Raw genomic sequence first — 11,976 nt, 5'->3', positions numbered from 1 at the left:
TTATGCCTGCTTTCCTGTGGAGACTGATTTTTGAGAATAGTACAGGATGTCTATTCCAACAGTGAAAACCCCAAAAAGGTTAGCATCAAAAACGTCCATGAACAAAATGGACAAGGGCTCAACTGGTGCAGTTATTATCGCTTTTACAGGGCACTGTCATGGTAGGCACACGTCCACTCATCTCGTCAGTCACATTTTCACACAGCAAAAACAAAAGCCCATGGAGTTCATGAGTGGAGACGAACAAGTTATGGTAGCAGATGGTGTTAATGCATTCCTGTCCATGTAAATTCTTTGCAGGGCTCATAACGGTTATAAATCTGTAAAAATCACTTCAAGACAGTGCCGTGTGAAATTTTGGAGCTTTGAGGAAAATATCTCAGAAGGTTGTTTCGTGCTACTGAATTCCACAAGGAATTTGAATGGAAAATGAGCATGTTTGGTGACAGAATTTATGTTCTATTTTCCAGCATGTACAGTACGTGTAATATGCAAGAGTGCAGAGCTCTACAGTTGGTATACTGGTCAAAATTTCAACCTAGTGGCCTGCTCAATTAGTTATTTGTGTGCTAAGGTATTAAAAGCAAGTCACACACTGAATAAATCATACCAACAGTTCCCTTAAAATAGATCCCACAGCACCTGATCCATCCGTTGTAAGAGCACCTAAATACTGCAACTAGCATATTTAGGCCAACTGGGGTGGGAGTTTTCCTCTCATGTTGCTTGTAAACACTGACGAGATGAATAAGAGAATACCTCAAATATGTAAGCATTGGACATTATCTTCTATGGTATTTGTTTATCGTAATGCTCAAAACATGCATAAATTATTACTTCTTTTCAGAGCTTGTTTAAATACAAGCGTTTTTGCAAAATGCACTCTGATGAAAATAGTACAGCCTTAAGCAAACCATTTTGGACTGACAGTATGTTGGAGTCAAGTTCACTGGTGCTGTGAGTTTCAAAATACAGGGTAGTGTACAGTATATCAAGACTACAACTTCTGTACATTAAATGAAATGGCTTCATGACATAACCTTACAAAGTGTCTCATTCTTGCCCAATGAAGTCACACAATTTGCTTGGGAGAGATGGCGGCATCACCTGTCGGCCGCTGTACTCACTCAGACTTGCATTGCAATGTGAAACCGGTCTTTGGAGAAGGAACAAGGAACTCTCCCACTGAAGTGCCTGCAGTGGTGCAGGTGTGGATGCCTATGTCCCTGCAAGCATGATTAATGGCAATGCAATGTGGGACCAATACAAAACAATCACACAGGCAACCAAATAGTTTTATTAGCCCTTAAAATCTTCTTGTTCATCTTCTGTTTCACAGTACCTGCGATGATGTAGACAAATATGTTGCATTGCCAGATCATTGCATTTGCCCTAAAATAGGCCATGTTAAACTTTTCAATTGGGACTCTTTGGTTCACTGGTGCACCAGGGAGTGGAGTTGCACTTTGATTACACAGGTCGCGGCACATTCTATGTTTCACACGGGCATCGTGTTTGTAGTACTAGTCTTATCAGCAGTAAGAGTTGTTGCAGATCAGATTAGTACTGACTGTACTCTGTACTTACAGTGAAGAAAATAAGTATTTCAACACCTTGCTATATTGCAAATTCTCCCACAGAGAAATCATGGAGGGGTCTGACATTTTCATCGTAGGTGCATGTCCACTGTGAAAGAGATAATCTAAAAAGAAAATCCAGAGACACAATGTATAATATATTATATAATATGATATAATTTTTCAACGATTTATTTGTGTGATACAGCTGCAAATAAGTATTTGAACACCCGAGAAAAACAATCTTAATATTTGGTACAGTAGCCTTTGTTTGCAATTACAGAGGTCAAACGTTTCTTGTAGTTGTTCACCAGGTTTGCACACACAACAAGAGAGATTTTGGCTCACTCCTCCACACAGATTTTCTCTAGATCAGACAGGCTTCTGGGTTGTCGCTGAGAAACACGGAGTTTCAGCTCCCTCCGAAGATTTTCTATTGAGTTTAGGTCTGGAGACTGGCTAGGCCATTCCAGAACCTTGATATGCTTCTTATGGAGCCACTACTTGGTTTTCCTGACTGTGTGCTTTGGGTCATTGTCATGTTGAGAGACCCAGCCACGACCCATCTTCAATGTTCTGACTGAGGGAAAGAGGTTGTTCCACAAAATCTCACAATACATGGCCACGGTCATCTTCTCCTTAATACAGTGCATTCGTCCTTTCCCATGTGCAGAAAAACACCCCGAAAGCATAATGCTACCACCCCCCATGCTTCACAGTAGGGATGGTGTTCTTGGGATGGAATTCATTATTCATCATCCTCCAAACATGTTTTGTGGAATTATGACCAAAAAGTTAAATTTTGGTCACATCTGACCACAAAACTTTCTCCAATGACTCCTTTGTATCATCCAAACGGTCATTAGCAAACTTAAGATGGGCCTTGGCATGTGCTGATTTAAGCAGGGTAACCTTCCGTGACATGCGGGATTTCAAACCATGACATCTTAGTGTATTACCAAGAGTCACCTTAGAAACGGTGGTTCCAGCTCTTTTCAGGTCATTGACCAAGTCCTGTTGTATAGTCCTGGGCTGATTCCTCACTTTTCTAAGGATCATTGAGACCCCACAAGGTGATATCTTGCATGGGGCTCCACTCCGATTGAGACTGACCGTCATGTTTAGCTTCTTCCATTTTCTAACGATTGCCCCAACAGTGGACCTTTTTTCACCAAGCCGCTTGGCAATTTCTCCGTAGCCCTTTCCAGCCGTGTGGAGTTGTAGAATTTTGTCTCTGGTGTCTTTGGACAGCTCTTTAGTCTTGGCCATGTTACAAGTTTGAGTCTTACTGATGGTATGGGGTGGACATGTGTCTTTATGCAGCTAACGACCTCACACAATTGCATCTGATTCAGCATAATACATGAAGTGGAGGTGGACTTTTAAAGGTGGACTAACAGGTCATTGAGGGTCACAATTGTAGCTGATTGGCAGGTGTTAAAATACTTTTTTGCAGTTGTATCACAAAAATAAATCATTAAAAAATCATACATTGAGATATCTGGATCTCTCACAGTGGAGATGCACCTACGATGAAAATATCAGACCCCTCCATGATTTTTAAGTGGGAGAACTTTTAATATAGCAGGGTTTTCAAATACTTATTTTCTTCACTGTAAGTAAAAGTACAGATTCTTCTGTAAAAAATATATATTCTGGTAAAATTAGAAATATTAATTCAATTCCTTACTGAAGTAAACACTGTTAGACGTTTAAAGGTTTTTACAATAACTTACTATAAACTTTAATTCCACTAATTTGCTGACAACAGTGTCATGTCAAAGTTTCTACTCATTGCGGTTGAAGGATAGGATCTCTTGTGGCTTTCAGAAGAGGTAAGCCAAGTAGCATATGACAAAACTAAGCGGGATGTCACCTTGTGGCACACAACCCAGGGTCAGAATTCTTTTTGAAAAAAAAAAAAAAAAAAAAAAAAAACAAAAAACAAGTGTAGCATACATGTAACGTGAGATATAAATAAGACAAACATTTAACAAAGTACAAGTTACATAAACACACATGATCAATTTACTTATTTCTAACTTTTATTTGGGGGGGTTGAGTGTTGGGGTTGAGAATCTGATTTCATGCAAGTGTGGGTGGTTTTTTGGCTAGTACAAGAAAATGCATTCTCCACAAATGATTTTGGAGCGGATATCATCTAATTAATGTTTTTTTTCCCTTCTCTTAAATAAAGCCATCCATTGTGATTCATAGAATATATTGCATCATCTTCCTGAGTGCTCCTTGGTTCATGTTCCTCCTTGACACTTCCCCCCACTCTGTTTTTCCATCTTATCAGTACCCAAGACCTAGATCAATCAATCAAGATCTCAACTGCGGTTGACTTATACCTCTCATTTTTCATTTCGTTTTATGCGGAGGTTGAAAAGAGCAAACATTTGACAAAGTTTTGAAGATCAGAAAGCATAGATATATTTTTCAAATGTAGGGAGTATTCATAGAGTTGTCAAATAAAACAAATACTCAGATACGTAAAAAAAAAAAAAAAAAAAAAAACCCTCTACAGTAGTTAAGTAATTATAAATCGTTAAGGTCACACCACTACAAAATAAGTGTAGGGCTAATATTTGGAAAGGAATATGTAACTCTTCAAACATAAGAACTTTTTTTAAAATCCCTATTAAACGTGGCACGATAACCACAGCCATAGTTTGAGGGGTTATTTCTTGTCCTCATACGAAACCGGTTTTCGTGATTATGGCTTGTTATAAAGTGATTAGCTCGGCTGTCTCCGGAGCCGGCGGCCCCTTTTCGAAAGAGCGAGAGTGAGTGAGAGGAGGCGCCGTTTGAGGTTTCACACCCCGGGGTGGGAAACTTGGGCGGCCCTTGACGCCGCTGACTGACAGCGGCTCACAGCGCTGCCACTCAACTGTGCTCGGGAAAACCCAAACTACCCAATCAGGTCAGGGCTTTGCGCTGACGTCATTTACAAGCGGCCAATTGCAACGAGCCGTTGGAGGCTATCGGAATCACTGTTGCGCTTCCAACGTGGGACTACACTGACCTACCAGAAAAAAAAAGGAAAAGTAAGCCAGAGGACAAACTCATGGTGACGGGACACGGTCAAAAGGAGGGGGACGCTACTTTTTAGAGCATTACTTGGGTTGTGTAGCTTTTGTGATTGTAGTCTGCCGGACCCGGTTCTCTATCGGAGTTTGGGGACCTTTTCAAAGTTGGATTTCAACAGTGGAGACTGAGATTTGGACGCATTGCTTCGTTCAACTTAACGCCGGAGTCATTTTAAGGCGGACGAAGTTTGTGGCTCCACTTTGATTTGTGCGGTGGACATTAAAAATATGTGGACATTGCTAACTTTTCAAGCGGCTTTAATTTTGCAACTTGTGAGGTTTGCCATTGTCATGTCTCCGGCGAACCGAGCGCACTGTGCCATTTAAACGTATTTTGGGGGGGTTGTTGTTTGACGTTCGCAAACATGTCACACAAATTGTTGGTTACGGTGAGAATTCCACACGGACGGTTAAGAATTTTTCCTTTTCAGTGCAACAATCTGACCTTTTTGTTTTAGCGATCGGTGGCTCACCTTGGACTCGAAGCGCGCGTCGGACATCGAAGAGAAAGTTGGACCTCTGTCCTACATGACCACTTTTTTTTTTGCTTTGGAGTGCACTTCAAATGAAACTCTTTACACGATTGAAATTGTGTCTAAACTATCGGAGGCTGCACTAATCTTGTTTTCGCTGCGCTCTTAAAACTGGATACAAAATGGCGGCGTCCCCGGGACGTTTTGGATGTGCTTCTCGCTGTGTTTTTTATGTATTTTTTTCACTCGAACTTTTTACCACTCATGGATGGAGTTCCGAGATTCAGTGTGCCCAGAACTGTACGTGCGATGGAGATTCTGTGGACTGCAGTAGTCTGGCGCAGACAGCTCCGCCTGCAGATCTGCCTGTCCGAACCATTTCCTTGTAAGTGAATCACTTAATGACTTAATTCATCCAAATACTTGATTATAGCTTGAATCACAACGGCTTATGGGATACTTGAAAAGCATCTATTGTCTTGTTTGGGAGGGGAGGGGGGTATTACATCAAGTTGTATGGTAGGTTAAGGTTATGCCGGCGGCAAAGCACCTGTCATTGAAGTCATTATCTTTATAATACTGCAGTCTGCTGCAACCTTTCTGACGTGAAGATGAATATTCAGTTTAATTTGTGTTTAACAAGAGGCCAAGGCAGGCAGGTCCAATGTCATACCGTATTTGCAGTAGTACTGCTGTGAATGGATTGTCCACTGCACCCTCCCCAGATGCTGTTTTGCATTGTACTTTAAGCGAGCTCATCTAAAAAGCGGCTGAAAGAATCTGCACATATACCTTTTTTTTTAAAATTGCATTATCCTAACAGCAGACTTCACTTCAGCAGCAAGACAAATAATGTGCTCAAGGGGGCTCATAGTTATTATTACTTATTGAATGCAGTCGTGTTTTTATTTTGAAATGGACGCATAATCCCAGATAGAAGGGAGTTATCAAGAATAGTATCAAGACCTCAGCATCTCTTTAACCATATTTGAAATGTAAAAATATGAGCCTTCAATCATGTCCTTGTATTTCCTCTCAGGAATGATTTGATTTACCAGTAATTCAACGTTTTCATCTTTTGCGTGAAATTGACAATGAGAAAATGGATGAAAATAGATGGTATTTTCTATCACACAGTACATAATTCCTGTTGAACATTGTCAGATATCGCTCACATTATTATCATTTTTACATTAAGCAGAATATCTATGAAGGGGAACTTGGAAAGAAAATTTTGTTGTTGTTAATTGCTGTGATAGTCAAGTGATCTACCCAAAAATTTTTTTTTTCAGGTTAGACACTTTGTTTCCCTCTCACAAGAGGTAAATGCAAGTTTTTAAAAGTCCCCTCAAAAACTGCAACTGTACTTGTCTCAGTTCACACAACACTGCCACTGAAGTCCAACAACACTCCAAGTGTTTATTGAGTACTGTATATGTGTACGCAAACACTATATCATGGTTGTGTCCAGAAGGTGTGCAACTTATGTTGGCAAAGTGTCTCATCATTACAGCTGCATTTGGTTTGGGATTGTACGGCTCTAACATTATCAATCCAAGTTTTATTGTCTCAGTGAAAAAAAATACTTTACAGCTTTACATCATTGTTTAAAACCACTAACATGCATATTTCTCTACTTGAAACTGTCAGATGTTGGCAGGCAACTCTGAGAGAATAACTTTGCTACTCTTTAAGTCTTCGAATGAGTCCTTATGACCATAACCGACCACAAAAGGGTAATCTAAGGTTTTCATCAAGGAAGTAGTTTTACTCACCTAAATATAGTTCTCGGTAAATTACCTAGTTTGTAGTATAGTAAAACAATACTATGACTTTTTTTTCTAATAATTTGAGAGGCCTTTCAATATCTGCAGTTGGAGTGCAAGACAAATTATCAGTTGACGTTTCAATAATATGCATGCAAGATAAAACGTGGTAAAATTAGTTATTATATGTTCCTTTACATTTGACGGCTGATTAGACTCTCAATGTAATGCTAAACTGTATGTTACGTATACACAGAATAGGCACAGCAAATGTTTCCAGGTAACCTGAAATGAACTTCACTTCACTTCATACTAACAAGTCATTTTAGTTTAAGTAAAGTACATTCAATGAATTTTATTAAATAGAGATAATTGTACTTTGTTGTGTTGTGGATGGAAACTTAATTCAGTTTGCAAGGTCTACAAAATCACATGACCGAATTCCTCATATGGCTGGCTGGTTAACCTTGTATGATGAATGTTGAAGCAAAAACCAAACAGCTGAAGAGAGATTTCACTAAATTTAGTATTTTGGTGTTTACTAAATGGAGGGAGAAACAGCGGACGACTGGTTAGCACATCTGGCTCACAGTTCTGAGTACCGGGATTAAAATCCCAGCCTGTGAAGAGCTTGCATGTTCTCCTGTGCCTGCGTGGATCTGTTGTAGATTTATTTTCCCTGTTTGAGTACTAGTACTAATACTACAAAAGAAGTAAAGTATGTCCGATTATTGCTGATATCAGATCCATATTACAAAAATAAGCAAGGTATGTATCAATATTGCTGTGGTTGGCTTGGACTGACATTGGTGTTGGCCACAATTGAAGTTTGCAGTATCGGTATCAAATTGGAAGTGAAAAGGTTTGATTGGGATATCCTGAATTGCAGCAAGAAAAAAAAAGCAAAATGTTTACGAATGTAAATTTAGAGAGTTTGTGTTTGTGCTGTGTACACACCCACTCTTGACAGCAGGCATGTCTTCTGATGCACCTGTACTGCATTGCCACATGTGGAGAAATGAGTTTTACTGCTTCACAGTAGTCCAAATAATCTTACAATCCCGTTTTTAAATAATTCTGTTCTACAACGCAGCTGTCAAAAGAATGATGGAACTGACAAAGGAGGAGGTCATTCCACTCCCTTAAATTCCATCTAGTGTTCTTTGTCACTTGTACTCTTCCCATTTTGAACAGTGCTTCTGACATTTAACAAATGGTTGTTTACTCCTTGTGTCCAATTGATATTATAATGACATTCAAAGCAGGTTTTCCTCTCATGCAGTCACATATTGTCTCTCAGGAGAGGTGCCTCATCTTATTTTCAGCCACAGTAATGTGTATAAAAAGCACTTTGCCCACAGTGCCACCAACATAATGGGATTTTTCAAGTAATAAGGAAAAGCATGAAGATTATTCCTTTTGACTGTGATTTCTGTGTTGTGCTTGTGATCAAGCAGATATGCAGTTTCTGTCAGACTCTGGGATTTCTCATAGTTGTGTACTTTATTCAATACACAAAGTACAGTCTTTTGTAGCATTTTATTGTACTTTCCAAAGTTTACTACTCCACTACAACAGTGATTTTCAAACTTTTTTGAGCATGCGGGTGGTTGGGTTGGTGTTGGCGTTGAAAATTGTAAACCGGGAGGAACTGAAAAATTGTCACGAAGAAGGGGGGGGCACTGAAACACCCCCCACCCAAGCGTCATGACGCTGCGCCGCCCCCCATTTTGAAAACCATTGCACTACAGCAACAGCAGCCTAAACAAAGCCTGGTCTAAAGGCAGCGGAAGCCAAATACTGAATGATCCTCTTTGTAGCCCAGCATTTCCCAAGTGGTTTCCCAAGTTCCCTAATGTGCTTGGCATGCTTTGCTGCTACTTATCCCGAATCGTAGCTCTAAACCTCACAGAGTAGGCTTATGAGTAAACATCATCTTTAACAGTTGGCTTTGGCCTCTGCCCTCTGGAAATAGATTTGTGTTGGTGGTTTTCTGATAGTGGCCTGGTGAGGACTAGTTGGCAGAGGTTGGGTCTACAGATCACCAGGCCACTGGGAAATATGAGCTAGTAATGGGAAAGACGGCGGGAGCAGCTCTCTCAGGCTCCAGCATGCAAGTGTTTTGTCATCGCTGTGGTTCGCCACCAATTGGGCCTTCAGGCTGGTCGCACTTGTTGGGAAAAGACCTCTCATTGGTCAGAAACCTCAACTACTGGCATACATGTTCTTGTGGTGCTACTTGAATGCCACTATGTCAGAAATGGCTTGATTTCTAGGGATGTTTTGATCCCATCACGTATTTGGTTTACATGGAACATTTGCCAAGATAAATATACGGTACTACACAAGAGAAAAATACAAACATTCTTGATGAACATTTGAATAGACACATAGCAACAAGAGTAGCTTTAACCAAGGCTTATAACCCTTGTGGTTTCAGGCCAATTTCACACTACGCAGCGTTGTAAAGCAGTGGTATTGAGAGAGATTATATTCCAAGATTGTTTATTGCCATAGTTTTCCTTGCTGTGTACGCTGCGTGTTTCTTGGCAGATGTTTTAGTCATAGTTTAAGCATCAGAGAGGGTTCTCGGTGATGTTATCCTTGGCACAGATTTTCATCAGCTGTTCTTCACTTTTTATTTTCCATAAGGTTATTTAATATGACATTGCATTGTAAAACTAGCGGGCATTGTAAATGTACCCGTTTCCTGTTGAACATAAGTTAAGGCCATATTTGTAGAACATTTCCTCTTTGGCAGAACAGTTACGGTAGAGCTACTCTATACAAATAATTTCTAAAAAAAACAAAACAAAAAGAGAATATGGATTGGACTCCATGGCCATGCACTGGAGAGGATGATCAAACAGCTGTATAGACAGGTGTTATGTAAAGATATTTTTTAATTTTAAATTATTTTTTACTTCTTTCCCTCTCCGCTAAAGTCTGTATACAATGTTGATTTCATCAAGTAATCATTTATAAATTTTATACATCTGGTAAGCGTTTGGATGTTTGAAAAAAGTGTGACCTGGATAGATTTGAAAGCAAAGTGCAAGCAAGGCAACTTTTCTCCAGAAAATGTGCATTCCTTTAGACCAGAAATGTAAAATCTCCATAGGTTTTTGCCCAATTAGAATAACAAAGTCCTCAGAAGCAGACAATAATTCTCTAAGATTATTTCTGGACCTTAATTTCTTCCAAGTGTTCCTGTAACTCGACCCTGAATAGGATTTCGGGAGTAGAATGTGGATGAAATGCTAGTATTTCTGACATTATCATGCTACAGTTTGGGGTTTAATGTACCTGTATAGTGCTTTGTGTTTACGTGCAGGAATGTGCACTTGGACAATGAGTATATATTGAATGTATGAAAGCTGTATGGCTAGCGTGAATGTTCTCATCTTGGGTAACCAAGCATGCATCATTCAGACTGGTCACAAGGTCGTGCTTTGCCGCTGGCTACAGCGGACCCTTTTGCCCAAATTTGTCTGTTTGTACACCCTTGTCTGTGTGCCAAAGCACCAGTGCACATGGCCCCAAGATGTGGCTCAACATCCTGCCTTGGAAAATTTAAGAAACAGACTCGCTGTCCCACTCTGGGTGATCCCAAAGGCTTGAGCAACAGTTTTTCCTGCGTTGTGTGGGGGCTCGGAGCATGCGTAATGCATGGGGTTATAAATACGTATTCTCGTAATGTCATGTCCCAAACCAGACACCTAATTTCGTGTCATCCCCCGCATTTGGGCACATTTTCAAGAGGAAAAATTATTTTTCAGTGACCTTAAAAACTTGAGATGGAAAGTAATTCTTCTCCCCTTTCAAATTATTTATTTATTTTTTGCAGCATACTGAAAACATTTAAGTTTACTTTGAAAAGGTGAACATGAGACAAGAGTTTCATATTTCCAAGAGATTAAATCTTCGTCTCATCCTGAGTTTAGTTATTTGTAACTAAACATATTTTTAAGTAAGAAAAAATATTTTCAAAGGGCTTACGGCAAAATAGAGCAAATGTCTTACTTAATATCTTACACCTGAACTGCATCAAACCTTGAGCCAGAATCATCACCAAAGCTTTGTATTTTTCCCTCTGTGATACTTTAACAGGCTTTCACCACAGCCTTTTTACAAATGATCTTCTCTGTTTGAGATCTTCACCAGATCATTTATTTCTTAAAGTAGCAATGTGCCAAATGGCCACCATCTTTATGGAATTAAAAAAAAGAAACATGCACTAAGCATTTCAACCACCTCTAAAATCCTCCATAACAAATAAATTCATAAAAAAACAGCACAACCCCCCGTTTATTAAGTACAAGAAATATTCTTACCAATTATATTCCATCTGTATTAGTTCAGTGAAATGTTTAGGGCAAGTCGTCCTGTTTGAAACAGTAGTTTTGAAGTGTCGACGTCAAGGGATTTCAGATAGTGCGAGTGATTGATAGATATTTTTAACTAAAATGTTATCAGTTTATCAGAAAAGGTTTTCCCCAAAATGGCCATTCATTCTTTCTTGACCAAAATATAAATTTCTCCAGCATAATTAATGTGATTTTCTAAGTTTGTGCTGCATTGTACTTGGGTTGAAAAGGCCATTCCAATCAGACCAAATCTCATGTTGCTACCAGAAGCTCAAGTTTTTCAATCTAGTTTAATATTTGTACTATCAATCTACAGTATAAAACTTTATCCCAGAATTTATGTGGCTTGTTTCTTTACTTTTTGGTAAATTTCAGTTTGGTCTTGATATTCTTCCTGTTAATAATCTTCTGGTATAGCCTCTTCTCCTGGTGTGGCCTTCTTTACACCACTTGCAACACCCAATCATCAACTGCACATTTTCATTGTTTTACTTATTCAATATCTATTACTTAGAGTATAGGGCATTACAAATGGTTGTACTTTCTGTGGCCAATGTGAATTGGTTATAATAGATTTCCATCTTCTCTTAGCTTCACAATTGCTTCCTTTTCCCCCATGGAGACCTGATTATAATCTAGGTTATACCTGTAACTAGGATTATTGCGGTCTTCACAGGTGAACCCCAAATTCGAAACTATGC

General features: G+C 39.4%; 1 protein-coding gene across 2 annotated transcripts in view; it reads left to right on the top strand.

Moving 5' to 3' along the window:
* Positions 1 to 4,556: 4,556 nt before the first annotated feature.
* The window catches only part of lrig1 (leucine-rich repeats and immunoglobulin-like domains 1), a 46,280-nt gene continuing 38,860 nt past the window's right edge, over positions 4,557 to 11,976 (top strand). The window contains exon 1 of one of the 2 annotated variants that reach the window (XM_061832017.1): positions 4,557 to 4,627. Coding sequence is in view for 1 of the 2 variants with exons in the window: in XM_061832016.1 (XP_061688000.1) it covers positions 5,325 to 5,527 (203 nt within the window). In the remaining variant the exon portion in view is untranslated. Of the gene's footprint in view, positions 5,528 to 11,976 lie in introns of both variants that reach the window. The other variant, XM_061832016.1, reaches the window with a different exon arrangement.

The sequence above is a fragment of the Syngnathoides biaculeatus genome, chromosome 10 (genome assembly GCF_019802595.1).
Source record: "Syngnathoides biaculeatus isolate LvHL_M chromosome 10, ASM1980259v1, whole genome shotgun sequence".
Taxonomy (NCBI): domain Eukaryota; kingdom Metazoa; phylum Chordata; class Actinopteri; order Syngnathiformes; family Syngnathidae; genus Syngnathoides; species Syngnathoides biaculeatus.
This window is presented reverse-complemented; position numbering and strand designations above follow the sequence as displayed.